The following is a 20,182-nucleotide window of genomic DNA, read 5'->3' as shown; positions in this document are numbered from 1 at the left end:
TAAAGCTCATCATTAGACAAGCTACTAGTCTGATAATAAATTTATTTTATCATATTTTCATTTTCAGTCAATGAACTTTCATTCTGTAAAATACTACCTGCTGAATATCTTGCTATAGACTCACACAGTCGGCAGTAAGAGAATACCCATTTAACATAAATATAAGACGACAGAGTATTATTGGCAAAAATGTAAGGACTGTAACCAGTCTAGCGCTTCACACTGCTGAAATAAGTACAGCATAAAGTGCTATATATCATCACCAGAAGGCAGCAATGGCTTTCCATACGTAGCTGTGCTACAGTCTTAATTAACACAACAATCGATATACATTTATTCAAAAAAAAAACAAAGAAAAATATCAAACAGGGAATGCCACGTACCAAAAGCGCAGCCTCCTCAAAACGAACCCCCCAGCACGCAAACGCGTGCACCACACACACACACACACAAAGCTTACACATCAGGACAAAACGAACAACACGCACACACACACACTCAAAGCCAACAAATAAGGACAAGACGAACAATAAGCATACACACACGCGCGCACACAAAGTCAACACACAAGGACAAAACGAACAAACAAAGGAACACAGTGGGGCACCGCCTTGTACTTGTACGTTCTATCTGTTAAATACATATTTTTCCTCATCTGATCAATACTTATATAATATACAGTATCTGTGAAAAAAATCGTTCTTACATGTAAAAATATTTATACATGTCAGAACGCAATGTTAGAGTATGGAATTGCACATTTTCTTGAATATTTTTAAATAACTTCATAAAAACTCAACAGGGTACAAACTTTTTTATTTACAGGAGTTTTTTTAACTGGTCTATATTTCTAAATCAAGACGGTGACCATCTATTCACAAGATTTTGATCAATGAGAAATCGCCATAAATATCAGGCAAATATCTTGCAGAGCATTTTGTATGTATTATTCTGTAAAGTAATAGTTTTATGTCAGTAACTGATAAATGTTCAATGAATAAAAGTTAACATCCATAGAAAAGCAGCATCATATTGGTGTACACATGATATAATATAACACATATTCGTTAAGTTGGTCTGACATTCAAAGCAACCCGCGCAAATTGATTTAAGACGCTGATGTTTAGTACAATTAATGTCTTAATTTATAATGTCGTTATATTGCTTTTATAGCTTCTTAATTACTGAACAGCCATAAAAATGAAGATTGTTAAATATATTTGTGGAAGATTTTACAAATTAATTTGCATGGAAACCATGTGTGAAACTTATGTTTCAGACATTTCGAAGATATTTCGAATTCGTGTATATTTCAATCAATATGCACATATTTAGTTTTTGTCTTCTAGTATCTTCCTACAAAAATGTCATCACTTTATCGAAACTTGGTTTGATTTATTTTTATTCAAAACCTGAGACGGCACGCGCGCTAAATACCAAGGCATTGTGTACACTACGGTAGCGCTTTCATACTGTCGCACTGACGGAATGTGTGACGTCACGCTCTATGTATAGAATGAATACCAAGGTTGGATGAAATCCAGCATTTGGCATTCTCGCATACCAGAGGTCTACCGTTGTTCCCCGGATGAACGTCTCGGGATTTTGACGAATATCTGATGGATGAGAATGGCATTTGGGTACATGAGAATATGTTCCAGCCAATGAACTACCTTTTAACATAGTTGATCTAACAACTCTTGACAAGATATACTAAAGATGTTATCATTTACGATTCATAAGTATAGCTGTGGGTTTAAAGTTCCTAATCAGCTATATATAACCTGTTAGCTGTGTGTTACACACAACCTATATATACACACAACATAAACTGAAATACATTCGTAAATACATGCTATTTAAATACATGCTATTTAACGACTGAGAATATTAGATCTATTCATTGAGTAGATCCGGAATAATTATGAACTGTTTACCGTGTAAAAGGAACAACAACATTAATATTGCTGACAAATACTGTGTTGAATGTCAGGAATATTTTTGTAAAACATGTGTAGGAATGCACGAAAATTTCTCTTTACTTGCTAAACATACACTGCTCGAGATCACCGGCGGAACTGAAGTTGCTGAAACTGGAAGTGAAGAACTGCAGAGATTAACAGGTTCAACAGTGCTTCAAGTGCCGACGGAAAGATGTTTAAAACATCCAGCGAAAATTATAGACATGTACTGCAGAACACACGATATCGTCGGCTGCTCTGTTTGTTTTACCCTTCATTACAAGTAAGATTTTTCTTTTACTAGTATATCTTATGTATGTATATTATGAAAGTAATATAGGAAAAAGTGAATGTAAACGATAAAGAATTTATGACGGCAATGATATTTGATAGGAAGTTATTGATTCAATGAGATTACTTAACTTGAACAGACGTAAATATACACATTACATGTATATTGACCTATTCGCATATACCCCAGTTTTTACGAACTTATGACAATTACTTCCTCGTTCGCATAAACAGTTTATTTAATAAGTAAACTTTGTAAATATTAGTACTCGAAACTATTATTTGAAACAGGATTTATATGAAACTAAATGATTCTCGAAGAAAACTCACAAATCATGTACATGTATACATATATAATATTTGTACAGTATTAACCACCTAGATAAAACGCCGCACTAGCTTTTATTTGAAGTAGATATCATTAATTTCGTGCTGATATTGTAAACTATACTACATTTTATTTTGATAGTTTTATCATATAGCTTGACTTTCACACTTTAAATCAAATATATCCTTTTCATATAAATGTAAGCTCGTAATATATTTTTTTCTACAAACCATGTGCGATAAAAACTAATATTTTCCTTTTAAAGATTTGAATTCGGGGATATTGGCATTTGAAATCCTGTCTTATGACTATTGTTTGTGTCACAAGTCCTGTACATTAAAGCCGACAACATGTAGTACATTTTTGTATTACATTTCAGGGGCTGTGACGATATTCATTACGTACCAGATATTGCTCAGGAATTGTTTAGTACTGATGCTCTTCAGAAATCTGTATCTGAACTTACTGCCAGTAAAGAAAAATTGGAACAGTTGACGGAAGCATGCTTCACTGCCACGAATCAACTGGCGAAAATGAAGACTGCGTGTTTGGACAGGCTAAAGGCTTTCCGAAATGAGATAAATGAAATAGTTGATGAATTAGAAAGTAAGACGAAAAAGGAAATTGAACAAAAGTATAACGACTTAGACAGAAAGCTTTGTAATGACAAAAAGTCTATAGATGCGGTAGTACATAAGATGGAAAAACAACTTGCACGGCTGAAAGTTACTGACAGTAATAAATCGACTTTATTTGTATCTGAAAAACTATGCAAAAATTTAGCGTCAGCCGCCGATGATTTACACAGATTTGTGGGTAAACCTTCAAGGAAAACAAAATTATTTTTCAAAGGTGATTCTTCCATCCAGACGTACCTCAACCGTATTTCATCGCTTGGATATGTTCGTGATCAGAAAAACGCTTTCAGCTCTATTAAAGAAAAGACAACTCACGACATCAAAGTAGACAATGATGCAGACACTTGCAACATTTGGGGTACCTGTATAACCGGGGACGACAACATACTCATAGCCGATAACACTAACAACAAATTGAAATTATTAGATAAACAAACATACGAAGTGAAGAGCTTTTGTAGTCTTTCAGCGTCACCAAGGTCATTGTGCAGGGTAAGTGAGTCGGAAGCCGCTGTTAGCTTGAGTAATAGAGTGATTCATTTTGTCGAAACCAAAGACACACTTACCTTAACTAGGTCTCTACAAATGGAGCACAACTGTTTTGGACTTGCACTAACCAAAGGCAACATCTACATATCCGATGGCAGTCAGAATGTGTATGTGTACGATATGGACGGTAAACTACAAAGAACTATCTTTCAAGATAACAACGGAGATACCATATTCTCTGAGAGCCGTGACATTACCGTCAGTGATGATAGTGCTAAAATTCATGTAGCGGATAGCAGAAAAGGTCTGATTACTCTAAGTATAGAAGGAAACGTGTTATGGCAATATACTGGGTCAGAACTGAAAGGTGCATATGGCGTGTGCACAGATGGTGATGGCAATCTTCTGATTACTGGAATTTTGTCACATAATGTAGTGCTTATGAGTCAAACTGGAGAGAAAATTGGCCCGATAATTAATGCAGCTGACGGTATACAAAGCCCAGTTTCTGTATGCTTTGACCAACGTAAATCAAGGGTTTTGGTCACTAAAAATGGCAACCATTTGATCGCTTTTGAATTTGATTAAAACTGTAGCAGGAAAAAAATCACTTTAAAATAGGAAGAAAATTAATCATTTGTATATTTTTCCGTTCCGTTCCAAAGTGACCAAGGACACATTCACCTCGTTGTTATGTATGACGTTGTATTGTAACCTGACCCGATTTGTTTTCTTGTAGTGCTGGACGTTCGGATAGAAAAAATCTACAACGTAGAATTTATTAAACATTGATTTTTCAAAACTTCAAAATATACTCAGAAAATTCGACAAATAAAAAAGATAGGGTCGTGTGTTCGATTTTTTGCTCACTTTAATCATAGGCAAATATCTCAAAACTAAGCGCACGGACCTATCCATTTTATTTCACCATATCATTAGCCATATGTTAATTTACGTCTCTGAGACGTTTCATTAAAAACTTCATTATAGAAAAAAAATCTATTTGAGAAAATGTTATGAAAATTGTGATTTTCCCATAGACTCCCTTTATGTAAAGCGTGAGGTCCAAATTTTTCAAATCAGTGTAGCAAAAAATCAAGCACACGACTCTATCATTTTTATTTGCTGAATTTTCTAAGTATATTTGGAAGTTTTGAAAAATCAGGGTTTAATCGAATTTTACGTTGAAGATAGAATTTTGATCCGAACGTGCAGAAGTACCTTAAACAAAGAAGACTGAAACTTGATTTAAAGTTATTATGTCAAAATCCCTGTTTGTGAATCACAGCTATTACAATTAATGGGTCAAAAGCACAGAAATAAGCACATATTTGGTGTATGTGGTCAAGGATGTAAATAATAATCCTTAATATCGTGTTAGACTCGAAATGATATACTTCAAACCGTGCTTTTTCTTAAACAAAATCATTTGTCTTTCATATGCGTATTTTACATTGCTCCCTTTACAAACTTAAAGTTATTACTTTATTCAACAACAAGTGCACTGCTTGCGACACATTTTTTCTTGATAAGATAACCCTCTATATATTGTAGGGATAATGCATGTTTTTTTTTCGTGTTACAGCATCTGCAGAATCCCGACGGATTGCTTGATAGGCAACTTGTGTAAACAAACGTTGACTTGACTTATAAAGAAACTACGGGGTTGTTCAATAAAAACGTAGATTGTCGCTCCAGCTTTGTCCTCTTTATGCGCAATTCAATATTACTCACTGGTACCGTTATAACCAGTAACATGTCCAATTGCAATTGTAATTATTGAAAAAGAACAATTATATGTTGTTTAATAATCATAGCAACGCGCTAGCGGCTCAGTCGACATTTTTGGAGTCTTAAATATATAAAGATCAGTAACTGCAAATAAAGTTACATTACTTTTAGCAACAGCAAATCGCATTAACATTGTGAGTATACTCTTTAAGTGATGTATCGGTAAAATGTAAAGTCAATCGGTCATTCAAATTTACAATTAACAATTTTTGGTCTAGGGAAGTTGTTTGTGGTCTTGCATAAAATGACGTCACATAAACATCTGTAAATCTGAGCAAAACATGAAATAATACAAGATTTTTGGTAAACAGAGACTGCAACTTTTGAATTACGGTAGAAAACAAGAATTTTAGTTGATCTATCTTAAAAGACATCTCAAAAAACCCATTAGCATTAATTCAATAGTACAAATACGAATAGACTGTTTTATATTCCCAGTGAATGATAAAAGAAACCCAGTATCAACATGCTTTAGTCAAATGTATGGTTTTTTTTACATTAAACAAGTGTGATATCTTGTTGAAAATGAATATTTATATTCTTCAAATGATGCACTGAGTTTTAATCAAAAAATTTGTTTGTAAAGTTTCAAAAGATATAAAACATTATTAAATTAATAACGAATCATTTTGTAACCAAAGTTGACGTTTATGGAGACGTCGCTGACGTGGGCCGCATAGCATATCCCTTTCTTTAACAACTGGTCATAGCACAAATTAACATAACGCATGGTAACATAATTTCAGATTTGGTGTATACGTAACAGGGGTAGTGTTTCAAAATCATATAAACGTAAGACGTTTTTATGGGCTAGTTTTGAAGTTATTGCATCAGTTTACGTACTTATTGAACGACTGTCATCGATCAATAATTTTGTAATAGGAACCAAGAAGTTTTTAAAGTGGAAACTAAAATGGGATGCGCATATCACAGCCTTGACATCACAGCTTAAAATGAACACGAAATTGGCTTTCGTAATATGATATGTATTTATATTGTCATACAAATCCCCTACAAAAAATGTATTCAGTTCATCTGTGTCCGGCTTGGTAAAATCATAACGGTAAACCAGGCATTAATTGCCTTCAACTATCATAAAAGACAGACAGTTTAAAAGCTATATATATTTCTTTGAAGTAATACCGGTTTGTTTCTCTAACCATAAAAGTTCTCAATGGTTATTTTATCTGTCTAGTTTCTATTTAGTTACACCCTTTTCTTTAAAAGTTTCAGGATTTGCATGTGATCGTTTTGTATATATAATTTGCCTTAAATGGTCCAAAAATACAAAAGAAACATATCAAAACAATACTGGAGACCCCGATCCTAAGCTGTCTGTATTAAACGTTTCGGCCAATCCTCGTCAAGCAGAGGCAAAAAGTATGAAAGCTAAATGAGATCAAGTCTTAAAGGCGTTAGTATCTAGGCAATCACCACTAGTGATCTTGAAAAGGAAAGAAGATGCCGTTGGATCTTCTGCTCGACGAAGCTTTTTCAAGAAGCTGAGTACCCAAAGAGTTGTTTGAATAAGGACCATTAAAGTCAGCTGTTGCCTGTCAGAAGTTTGAGTCCAGATCGAACATAGCACCTAAGCACTATGATAATCAACTTGTACGCCGTGGCTGAAACAGGAATGCAAGGGACGTCAGTCAAAAGGCAAATAACTACGTAGAAACTTGTAACTGTGCAGATACCGTTGTTTGTTACAGAGTTTTAACTATGGAGTTCTTTTATGTTTTGATGGCTGTTCTGGTTCCATTGTATTAAATTTTGTTTTAGAATTCTTTATAACTTCTGAAAGTCCTTATCAGCTGTAAAGGCCGTTATACCTAGCTTTTTATTTATGTATTTATCCATATTGATAACGAGCATTGCTGCGTGCTTGACCTTAAAATTCGTTTCTTAAGTTGTTTTTACTTGTAACAGCCTACTTACACTTGTGCCCTGTATAGAGAAGACTATCTGTTGTCAACTGCACGAGTAGACTGGTTGGACAGATAAGACATTCAAACGTCAGTAAGAGCAGGGATCTGGTTTGCAGTAGAGACAGTGTACTGTTTGTTCGTTGATGTTTTAAACTTAGTTTGTTGATGTTTTAGTCTTTTATGTGCTTTAAACTTAGACTTTTATGTGCTTTCTTTTATATGATCTAGAGGATAAAGGCCACACCAACCTTAATAAACGCAAGACATTCAAAAATTATTCAATGTCTCTGTTCTATGTGCAGATGGTGCTTTGTTTGTTTGTTTTGGGTTTAACGCCGTTTTCAACAGTATTTCAGTTTAACGGCGGGCAGCTAACCTAACCAGTGTTCCTGGATTCTGTAAATTAACCTGTTCTCCGCAAGTAACTGCCAACTTCCCCACATGAATCAGATGTGAAGGAAGAATGATTTCAGACACAATGTATTTTATCAAATCGCCACGGAGAACATACGGCCCGCCCGAGGATCGAACTCACGATCCCGCGATCCATTGATCGGCACTCTGCCTATTAAGCTAAGCGTGTGGGCTTGGGGCGGGGGGGGGGGGGGGGGCAGCAGATGGTGCTATAGTATTATAACTATTGATTATAACTATTGATAATTATTATTATTATTATGCTTTCGTGATTTTTTGTATTTTATTTAAGCTCTCTTATACATTACTCTTTTAACCTTGTCATACATATTAGTAGTTTAATCTAAATATCTTAATATTTTACTTAACATATATGTTTTAAATATGCTTAAACACAGTAAATAGATAATTATGACTTTCTTTTAGATGCTTTATCATTGTAAATCTCTGTTTTATATATGTTTGATGGAAAATATGGCTCAACAGCTAATGTTAACTTGTTATATTGTATCCAATGTAAAATAAAGCTTCTTGTATCTTGTATCTGCTACTCCGTAAGGAACATTTTGAACATGTGACAAAGAAAACAGAGAGCAATCATAATGAAAATAAGATTTCTAGATTTCATGATTTATTTAATACTGTCATGGTTCATAAAAACATGTGACATCAAATATAAAATAATATAAAACGTGAACATGCAACACAGAAAATTATGCAAAGTAACAGGAGAATAAGTAACAATTACATCATACTCATTATATTTGTTCCCATATTCCAGGATTCCGGACCAAGGCAGTTAGCAAAGGTTCAAAATCCCTGGGAGAATGACTAGCCTCTAAACAGCCACAATTTGACCAATAATAAACAAATTTATGCACCATTAACAAATTTCTAAAGAAGAAAACTAATGATAGAACATTATCAAAATTATTTGAAGGTTGTAGTTATTTCTTTACAAAACAATGTAAGATTTTTAAAGGTGGTTTATTTCTACTGTTCATAAGTTCTTCAATTTCAATGTATTGGGATACCAAAAGACATGGACGCATTGGTCGAGATGAAGGCTCCTGGTTCGATTCCTGGCTACTCCCATTGCGGTGTGTCCTTGGGCAAGGCTTTTTATCACGATTGTCTCGGTCGACCCAGCTGTAAATGGGTACCAGCAAATTGCTGGGGGTAAGGTATATATAATTGGAAACTTCTTTCATCTGTTGCCCTGCTTTACATATGCTTGCTTTTTCTTTCTTTAAAGATTTAGTTTACTGTGTATAATTTTCGTTGCAATGTTCTTTCGCATTTGTTTTTATCGTTGCTTTTATGCCTGCTTGAAAACTGCTTCCCCTGTTGCCAGATACTGATGCCCTTTGTGATTTTTCCTATTTGCCATAGAGAAGTCTATCAGCTGAACGAGTACACTTGCTGGGCAGATTAGACTTTCAAACTTCAGTAAGAGCCAAGTGATCTGGTTTGCAGTAGATGTACTGTTTGTTCGTTGATGTTGATGTTTTAAACTTAGTTTGTTGATGTTTTAGTCTTTTATGTGCTTTCTTTTATATGATCTAGAGGGAGGTGCTAAAGGCCACACCAACCTTAGTAAATATGCTAGTAGCATTAATTAAATCATAAAATGCCTTTAAAAAATTCTTTTGCCTTTTATTTTTCTTTTATATATAGTTGCTGCCAAAATTAGCAGTGTATTATATGTATGCCATTTCCCTTTTACTTATGTACTTATTTTTACAGGTCTGGGCTTATATGTGCTATGTTTTTAATCATAAACCATGCCATTCTTAACCGCTGCAATCAGGAAGGTCTAATACGTATCAGTTGTTCCAGCTGCAATGTAATTTTTGTTTTGATATGCCTAAACCTTCGCTTATCTTTCTTTTTAGCAGCTTTATTTTTGTCAATTTCTTTGTTTGTCGGGAAAAAGCTTATGAGCTAATGTTTTTGACGTAAAATCTTGTATCCGCTCAAAAGCTATAAAGAGCTGTACGTGCTATTACTTTCAAGTATTTGATTATCATTAGCTTTATTTATTATTCGATATCTTGGACATCACGGAATAGACGATGATATTAGAGGTATCCGAATGAAATCATTATCGTGAAAACTAGTGACAAGAAAAAACTTGCATAAATTTACACGTGAAAAAATCAACAAATATGTCAGACGACGAAAAGTTTGATGGGGTTATGTTAAATATGGCCACCCAGCTTGAAGGTGGCGTCCCAGAAGTAAGTTTTTACGCTGTATATTTGCTGTTATTTGTCGTCAATTTTCAGCAGTTTCGGTTTAGAAATGGCGGAATTTGGGCAGGCATTGAGGTGATGGGTGGGGGAACGGAATTCATGAAATGAAATACCCACTCTGACACTTTCGTTATCTTCAATATTACACATGTGTCATGTTTCACTTCAGTAACTTGCATTCCGAAATGACTATTTACACTGCAGCCATGCAAATAATTTATATATTAGGGACACGGCAGTCGAAAGGGTATCAAGTCGGGATGGTAGTGGTTTCGTCAAACCACCGGTTCGTCATACTTAATTTATATAGTAAGTGAGAAGTGGTTTCGTCATACTTATTGTTATAGTGTAATAATGATTGTTGGTCGTTTTATTGTTGATGTACTTTGTGTGGCAAACAAGTTGTTAATTTTGAAAAGATAATTTCAAAGCTAATTATTTATACAGAAAATGAAAAGAAAAATAAATGGTATAATTGCCGATCGATATTTAAGATATATAGAGATTTAGTTTTTGTTAAACTAATTCTTATGGACGAAACTTATGTATTTATTACTGGTTACAAATGTTAAGTTCGACGCAAGACAATTTATTTTTCAAAATGTTAAATTTGAATTAATAAAAAATTAAGAATTTCTATTGAGAATCAAAACATTTTAAATTTATTTTGAAAATATGAATTTGATAAGAAAAAAACAAAACAAATACTATAAAAAGTAAAATTTAGATATACAAAATGTATATTTATTGTAAAAGAATTAAAATTCTTATCTTAAGAAGTTAGCGTAACTGTCCCCAAAGCTTAACTGATGATCGATGATTATTATACTTAAAATGTGCTAAATTCCTTGCATTTCTAGAATGTCATTGAGGTGCTAATTGTGGCACATTCTGCTCATTAAATTCCCGACATTTCATAGATGTTTCTAATTAGAAATTAATTTATCATCAAAATGTATTTGCAGAAGAAAAACAAAGCGTTTTATATTTTTACATTTATTTACATCATCACAAAAGACACACATTCAACAAGGAAAATAAGAAGCACATTTAATACACAATGCAATTTTATACATTATAATACACATGTCAACTCTGAAAAAGAAAAAAAAAAGCAATCAATAGCACATTCAATACATATTACAATTTTATACATTATAATACATATGCCATGTAAACTCTGAAAAAAGAAAAAGAAGCAATTAATAAGCTAACGATGTTCACAAACTTACGCGGGGATAATTAAACATACAAGCTAACGATGTTCATAAGCTAAAAACAACGTATAGTTTGCGTTAATTAAAGGCCGTAATTGAAGTTTTGTAAAATAAGTATTATGGCAAACAAATACTTACTCTACAAATACAAAATTATAAGAGTAAATGTGAAGATAGACACAATTTATTTCCATTGGTACATTTATAACATTCATATTTTAGATATGTAAATATATCTGTTTGCCAAATTTTTAATGTAATTTAATACAAGTCCGATAATTCATATTACCAAAATTGTACATTTTTCTTACAGCATCCTTTAATTATCAACATCTTAATCGCAAGTATGTACCTGCATTCGCGACCAGTGCAGATCAAGATCAGCTTTATATTGTTCGCTAATCATTCATTTTTTTTTCATGAAATGAAGTATAGATCGAGCCTTCTATTTCAGAAACGTAATATTTATCAAGAACTCGTTTTTAATACACAATAATTTTTAATAACTCATTTGCAATTTGAGTAACATTATCGATTAAGTATGTGCGAATTACTTTAACGCAATCATCGAGATTAACTGCCATTAAATAGGTGCGATCATCTTCCATTGTATTGACCTATTATGCTATTAACTATATAAAGTCTTTATGACGAAACCACTTCTCACTTACTATATAAATTAAGTATGACGAACCGGTGATTTGACGAAACCACTGTAATTCATAAAGTCGACTCGTTCCCCAGTCAACTCGTCAAGACCACAGGGACCTGACCATTGAAAGCAATTACCATATAGATTACCTAGATAAAACTATAGTCCAACTAATTTGACGCGATCCTAGGAAATATTGAGATAATTTTTTGATATGGGCAATATCCCCACTCGCGTCAAACACTCGAATGACCAAAATAGTTGAAGCAACTTCCGATGAAATTTTCATCACTGCCGACGCTTTACATGCTATTGGTTTAAGTGCCAATTATTTCACGAATTTGCCATAAATTAAAATATAACTTGTAAACATGTATCGAAAGGGCATTTAATTCCTCCTTAATCTATGTTAAAATTATTAAATAATAGGAAGTGGCTATTCCTACGGTCCCGTAAGAATAGCCTTGCAGGTTATTCCTACGGCTCTCCTGTAAAAATAGTGAAATAGCCCGCAGGTGGCTATTCCTACAGCTCTAAAGACAGTCGAAAATTATCATTAATATGTGTACTCTAATTATAAAGAAAAAAATGTTCTATTAAAGAAATGGCTTAATTATCACCTAAAGATAAAAAAAATCAATCATTTTTATAATGATTTTTTACATTGATTTGTTGCATATATCTATACATATATATCGTTCGATGACAATAACATTACACATAGACATAGCCTTTTCCTATATTCGAAATCACCTCCTGTTCTCTCAATGTGATACTGAAAAGTAAACAATTTGTTCGAAAATATACCATTTGAATCAATTCAGTACAATGCAATTCAAGATGGACATACAAAACTGTCTTTAGAGCCGTAGGAATAGCCACCTGCGGGCTATTTCACTATTCTTACGGAAGAGACGTAGGAATAGCCTGTGAGGCTATTCTTACGGGCCCGTAGGAATAGCCACTTCCTAAATAATATCCAAAATTACGAATTTCTGGTGATTTAAACCTTTGTATGTACTGTACACGAAAAACGTTTACCGTGTGTTCACACGCCATATAAAACCAATAACTTTACATGACTGTGTACTGTGATTTAACTTCCATTATTTTGGTCCTTCAAAGTTTGACGTTGAGATTGCCAGTCACAAATATAAAACAATCACGTCGAATTATTTTGACTAGATAAAACAATAGGTAGAATATCGCCATTAACTAATGGATATAATAATCAACTTTTTTTTCAAAGCATGAAGGGACATTCTGATTCTCACGCACCCATCCTGCAAACGGACCCCTGGAACAGCGCCTCAGAACTCTTTGCCATTGGGGAACATGACTTAGCATAACTATTATAACCATAGACAGTAGAGTCGTAGAAGACTATGATATGATAAGTCTTCATTATGAGTTTGTGTGCAATAATCACGATGTGTATGCAGATCGGATCCGCAGACTTGTGTCAACTGATAAAACAAATGTAACAATAAAAATGCAAGGGTATATAGCAGCGTCTTTCCGTGGTTCATATGTTTCTATGCACAAACCTGTGTTCAGGGCAATAATTTCGATTTTCTGAGCTCTCTGACAAGGCAGCGACATTAAAGTTCATTGTTTACCACATAGAAGGTCCTGTTCATGAACAGAGAGGGATCCGTTTTCTTATTTACCACCGAGAGGGATCTGATATGCATACACACCGTGATAATGTGACTGGCAGAAAGTACATGTAAACCATGCCTAGGGATAATTATGATTTAAATTTGCATGTAAGACAAATTTTCTTTTGATCAGGCAATAATAAAGTTTTGCCTACTGAACATCAGGTAGTCAGTCACAGTTTCTCAAAGAACATGTGCACATCAGTTTTTACCAAGTAATTGCCAATTTGAAGCACCAGTAAGGATTATACAGTTTAATTTTCAACATTTGTATTCGACAAACTTGTGTAATTTGATTCATTTTAACAACCATGAAATTATTTTGTTAATCTTTAATTAAATACAGAAGAAACTGAGAAAAGAAAAATATCTGTATTGCAGATTAAACATAGAACATGAATGCCTTACAGTTGTAGACATTTGACTGATAAACTTAGTTAGCAATGTTAGCAGAATTATGCTTTACTTTAATTTAAATTCTCCAAGCAAGCATGGTATTAATGAGTGAAGAAAGGGCTAGCGGTAGACCTGTCATTGGCTTTTACTCACGGTACATGTATATAGTCGGATGTTTTAGAAGATCACATGCTTGCGCAATCCTGACTGTATTGTAGAGGTAAGTGATCATCTAAAGCAAACACAATATATATATTTTATTAAAGACAAATTTGAAATTTTCATAATGATTGTTAATTTCCAATAAGTACATTTCAGTTTCAATTTTCTAAATATAATTTGATTAACAAGAAATTGTTCAGTACATTATAAAAATCATGGAAGTTATATGTACAAATGTAGAATCTTTCCTTTTTGTAGTCAGTATGTGCTTATTTCTACCAATTTAACTAAACAAACATTTAGTTTAGTTCTAATGCTAGTATCAGGTCTACAACTAGCCGTCTTATCAATTGACTATTTATTATTTTATATATCTTGTTGATATTAACAGCTTAATTTCCTATCTTTCAGAAAGGTCGTGGTAGAAAATACAGAGCATACTCAGCAGAAGACTTGGCCAGAGCTTACAAACTTGTTAAAGAGAAGGCATATGCCGTTCAGACTGCTGCCGACGCTTGTGGGGTTCCAGAAGCCACTTTAAGAGACAGAGTAAAGGGTAAAGTGAAAATCAGTATTAAAAGGTCTGGGCCACCACCTATACTAGGCCTGGCAGAAGAAGGTAAACTAGTGGACTACTTTCACCTGATGTCTAGTTTCGGGTATTCATACTCCAGAACTGATATAATAAATCTTGCCTCAGATTATGCAATTTTACTTGGCAAGCGAGAGCCAAGTGATGGTCTAACACATCAGTGGTATTACAAATTCCTGGAAAGATGGCCGCATGTAGAGACAAGTCGGGCGTCTGGCACAAAGAAGCAGTTTGAGAAAGCAACCTCTTCTGATTGTCTCAGTAGGTACTTTCTGATGTTGCAAGAGCTTATGAATCAACATAATTTGATGAACAAGCCGGATTCGATTTTTATAGTGGATGAAGTACTGATAGATCTGGAAAAGAGTCCACCGTCAGTGTATTCCTGGAGAAATAACATGAAATGGGAGAAGTACCAAAAAGGTATAGATCCAAGTATGACAATAATTGCAAGTGGTAATGCATCTGGTGCAAGATTACCAGCTTTCTTTATATTTCCCGGGAAGACTGTGAGTTCCGAATCAATCGAGGATTGTTCTCCAGGGACTGGAGCTACCTGCAGCGACGATGGTACGACTAACTGTAACGTCTTTCAGCTGTATCTTGAGAACCACTTTCTCAAATTTATTGAGAGGAAGGACAATTCGGAAGCAATCCTGGTTCTGTATGATGGCTTCCGCTCTCACATGTCTCCAACTCTTATTGAAATGTACAAAGCACAAAATGTTCATTTATTCCCCATACCGCCTAGTGGGTCACAGTGTCTTGTGCATATGAACAGAGGAATCTTTGGTGAAATTGAAACAAAGTTTGCAGATGAGTGTTATGATTTCATTGAAGCAGAAGTTGAAAGGTCATTGCATTCAAACATTTGTGTAGTTGCTAGTAAAGCATATAATGAGGCAGTAATGGAAGGAAATTTGAAAAGTGTATTCCAAAGATATGGACTGCATCCGTTCAAACCACAGATTGTTAACAAGAGAATTGACTTGACTCTTCCACCACCAGAGCCACCTGGCATTAAAAGAGACAGGATGGTTGTTGTAACTCCACTGCCTCAGAAAACAACAAGAAGGTCTAGCAAGCGAAAGGCAGTTAAAAAGAAAGTAGATGTAGAGGATCTTGAGGAAATAGATTCTCAGTTGATTGAAAACAGGAAAAAGAAAAAAATGATGCCTAATAAAAGAATGAATTACAGCAACAGAAGAAAGAGTGCAAAGGCGATGGCTAAAAAGAGAGAAAGGGAATTGGCAGAGTCGAAGCCCACCTTGAAATTGAAATTTGTAAGGGACATCAGTGGTAAAGGCAAAAGAGGCAGAAAACCTAAAGTAAGAGACGATGACAATGAGGAATCAGAAACAGAATATGAAACAGAGACTGATTATGAAATCGAAGAAATGCTGTCAAGTGAGGATGAAGATGATCAAGCTGAAGAAAATGCACAAAGAACTGTAGACATTGCCATACAAAGAGAACACTTTGAGAGTGCTCTAAGAGAGGAGTTACTGAGTACACATGGACTATACTTTGATGGAACACAGAGAGAAAGATTTGAAAGGGAGTTTGCCAGAGTGAAAAATGAAATTGAAAGCCAGGAAGTGCAAAGTGAAACTGGAGTTCAGGATGGAGAAGTAGTGGAAGAAGGTATTGTTGACCATAGTCAGGTCACACATGAAATAATTGACCAAAGTGAGGTGCACAACAGCTTGGTTAAAGAAGAGAAAATAATATACACTGAAGAAGCATCTTCCACGGAGGACAATATTGAAACTGGACCAACTGTAGTAATAGAGAGCGTGGAAGAGGAGATACCACAGTCAGAGAAATGCTGTGTGTGCAATAAGTACAACCCAGAGTTTCCAGACAGTGGGTATGTCATGGAGTTTGCTACATGGGGGAAGTGTGACTATGAGGGATGTCAGCACTGGACTCACTTGAAACATTGCTGTAATGTAAAAGTCCTGAGACGTCATGATATATTTTACTGCCCCTGTCACAACCAAGTGTAAAACATTCTTTTCAGTGGTGGAGATTTTATTTCAGAAAGGCATTAATCAGTTGTTGAACGTAGATGTATATAACTTCTTGCAGATTTTGTATATTGGTTTTTCTGTTTTATATGTCTCCTCAATTTCAAGATCCTTTTAATGCTTTTAAGGTGCAGAAAATAGCTCAGCTTGGATGAAATTTAATGTACATGTACTTCGTTCCTGTTTTGATATAAAAGACACAAAGTGTAGATCTGCAATGTAAAAACAATACTTTAATATTTCATTATACTTTGCCAGTATTTCACATACTTTACATTCAAAATCAATTTCCTTTCAGACAGAGCTACCATGAATTTTGAATTGTTGTCTATGGTGGCTAATTTAGGACATTTAATTATATTTTGCATAATTGTGCATGTGGTTTATGTAGCATATTTTGTTGTGTCATCACGACGCATGCTCCATTCACAAGTTTGAAAGTTGTGTGTTATTTTGTCTGCGTATGCCAACTTAGCAAAACCCAACTATGCATCAGAACGAAACAGAGAATACAACTGAACGAAACGTTTTTATTTCATGCTGACGTTAGTGCCATCAACTAAAATTTCTGTTTGAGCGCCTGCCAAGATGAAATGAAATGTTTTGCTCTATCTATGCGCGCCACAAGCAAAGATTAAGAGTTAGTGTGGGCATGTAGACGAAATGCAGGATGACTCGAGGAAATGCGCTGCGTAGCCTCTCGCACACCAACACAACATAACTATTTATTTTGTCTTGGCGCATGCGCCAACATGCCTTAACAAAATCTTTGTTTTCTCACCAACGCGAAATTAAAATGTTATGTTTCTGTAGCCTTCTATGTTTCGTTATTTGTGTTATAAGTTTCTTTTTGTTGTGTTGGCGTGCTTGCAAAAAATAGAAACACAAAACTTTCAAAATTTTGTTGTGGTACATTCACCAGGACGATACTGTGAAATGTGGTTCAAAAGCCGCCCATGCCAATGCAACATTATGAAATGCCCTGAATCAGCCACTATAGAGTGTAGGATAAATCCTCTCTAGCTGAATTTTGAGTAAGTGGATAAAACCCCTAACTCAAAAACATTCTTTTCTGACTTTTATACGCACATGAAATGCAATGTATTTTGTGATCACCTGCTTTGCTGGGGGCTTACACTGAGGTTGTCTTCTTCCTAACTTAATAGGTTCTTATAAATCCAGTGCTCACCAGACTGGGTTACAATGTTTATTGGCTTGATATATCTCAGACACATTTGTTAACCATCTGGATCAGAGTGGTTCTAGAGTTATGGCCCTTGAATTCTTAAGATTGCAAACATTGACAGTGTTTGCTCTCTGCCTTTAGTGGTTGTTATCCACTGTTCACAATGTTAATGGGAGTAAAATCTTGCATTTATTCAGTGAATAGTCAGATACTCCCCCGAGTCAGCTTTTGAGTTATAGTCCTTGAATTAAAGTGGTGAAAATTGAAAGTAATCACTGAACCACTTAAGCTGTTCTTTTCAGATGGTCATCAAACTTGGTTTATGTTTAGGTCCAATAACCTAGTGGATAGTCTTTGACACTAGAGTTACAAACCTTGAAACAGTCAAAATTGAGAAAGTTAACAATCTCAGCAATAAGTACTTTATTTAAAAATAAGGATTGATATTCTGTGACAGAGGTATATTGTGAAGGTTTGGCACTCTTGTTAATAGTATAATTTCATTGACATTAAGTGTACAATATTAACAGTTTAGAAACAGTTTTTTTTACTGAAATGTAAGAAAAAATTACTTTATATTAAATCATTCCTAAATTATTACTCATCTGTTCAGAGCATTTTAGGGATTGTGTCCTTTTAATGAAATATCAGCAGGTAGGGTTTCTTCTAAGGATGCTTCTTGAATTTAAAGAAATTTGTGACTGCATTTTGAACACTCATTATTTGCAACAGTCAGTGTATTTTAAGTAGAAAATTTCTGTTTAACCCAATGGATGGGCCACAGTATCAGACACGAGAGTTGCGCACAGAACTTGCCATGTTGTGTTGAAAATATTCCATGTTATCGTATGTGTGTGTTAATTTCTGTTGAGTCTTTCTTTTTTGAAAGATCTGGACTTACTTCTTATTACTCCTTGAAATAAATTTGATACAAATTCACATGTAGTAATGTCTGAGAGGTGTAAAGTTGGTTAAAGCTTTACTGGCAAAGCTCTAATTCAGATTCAAGCACTGTGAAAAGGCGAGCGTGCTGTCTTATGGACAGCTCTTGTTTTACTAATTTTATTTCATGAAAAAGTGCGATAAAGAATTGAATATAGCTTTAAATTGAACTTCTTATGAATGATTCAGAATGAATTTAGTAGTTTCCAAAATATTCTAAAATTCACCTTGGATAGCGTACATAGAATTATTAATACATGTAGTAATAGTGTGAGGTAAAAATAATAATTGGGAGTTTGGGCTACACCTTGGTGTTCCTTGGGTAACTCTAGACCCAGGTTGTTGTTTCTGTACCCCCCCGACAACAAAGTTGTAAGGGGGGGGGTATACTGGTTTCAAGTTGTCTGTCCGTCTGTCTGTCTGTCCGTAGACGCAATCTTGTGCGCACCATCTCTCCTTATCCCCTTGACAGAATTTAATGAAACTTCACACAAGTGATCAGTACCAACAGTAGTTGTGCATGAGGCATGTTAGGTTCTTTTAGAAAAAAAATTTGCAGAGTTATGGGACTTTGTTTTTTTGTGACTATACTATATACATAGACACAATCTTGTGCGCACCATCTCTCCTCATCCCCTTGACACAATTTAATGAAACTTCACACAAGTGATCAGTACCAACAGTAGTTGTGCATGGGGCATGTTAGGTTCTTTTAGAAAAAAAATTTGCAGAGTTATGGGACTTTGTTTTTTTGTTACTATACTATATACATAGACACAATCTTGTGCGCACCATCTCTCCTCATCCCCTTGACACAATTTAATGAAACTTCACACAGGTGATCAGTAACAACAGTAGTTGTGCATGGGGCATGTTAGGTTCTTTCAGAAAAAAAAATTGCAGAGTTATGGGACTTTGTTTTTTTTGTTACTATACTATATACACAGGGTTCGCACAGGCCTTGAAAAGTCCTTGAATTCGATGGTAGTCCTTGAAAACTCCTTGAAAATGACAAAACCCCTAAAAAACCTGGAAAAGTACTTGAATTTTGAAAAAAACTCCTTGAATTTGACCTTTCACTCCTTGAAAATATTCTTTCCGTAACTTTGCTTTGCAAAAAGAATTTAAGGCTTAAAATAAATCGGAGAAAATGAAAATAAATTCGTGAAATTGCAGGATCGGGTCACTCGTATGCTATTATAGTGGTCTACGGCCACACTTTATCGATATTTACATAGTGCTATTTCTACTA

At 34.6% G+C, this 20,182-nt stretch overlaps 2 protein-coding genes across 2 annotated transcripts; both read left to right on the top strand.

The window, feature by feature from the left end:
• Nucleotides 1-1,851: 1,851 nt before the first annotated feature.
• On the top strand, nucleotides 1,852-5,363 carry LOC128556736 (E3 ubiquitin-protein ligase TRIM71-like). Its single transcript, XM_053542399.1, has 2 exons — nucleotides 1,852-2,244; nucleotides 2,960-5,363. Exons 1-2 carry the CDS (start codon nucleotides 1,925-1,927, stop codon nucleotides 4,293-4,295), a joined length of 1,656 nt encoding a protein of 551 aa, XP_053398374.1. The 5' UTR covers nucleotides 1,852-1,924; the 3' UTR covers nucleotides 4,296-5,363.
• A 4,561-nt stretch (nucleotides 5,364-9,924) lies between these two features.
• Nucleotides 9,925-19,863, top strand: LOC128545847 (uncharacterized). The gene is made up of 2 exons (XM_053540975.1): nucleotides 9,925-10,077; nucleotides 14,592-19,863. Exons 1-2 carry the CDS (start codon nucleotides 10,006-10,008, stop codon nucleotides 16,779-16,781), a joined length of 2,262 nt encoding a protein of 753 aa, XP_053396950.1. The 5' UTR covers nucleotides 9,925-10,005; the 3' UTR covers nucleotides 16,782-19,863.
• Nucleotides 19,864-20,182: the final 319 nt, after the last annotated feature.

The sequence above is a fragment of the Mercenaria mercenaria genome, chromosome 4 (assembly GCF_021730395.1).
Source record: "Mercenaria mercenaria strain notata chromosome 4, MADL_Memer_1, whole genome shotgun sequence".
Classification (NCBI taxonomy): Eukaryota; Metazoa; Mollusca; class Bivalvia; order Venerida; family Veneridae; genus Mercenaria; species Mercenaria mercenaria.
Note: the sequence above shows the minus strand (reverse complement) of the source record. Positions and strands in the feature narration are given on the sequence as shown.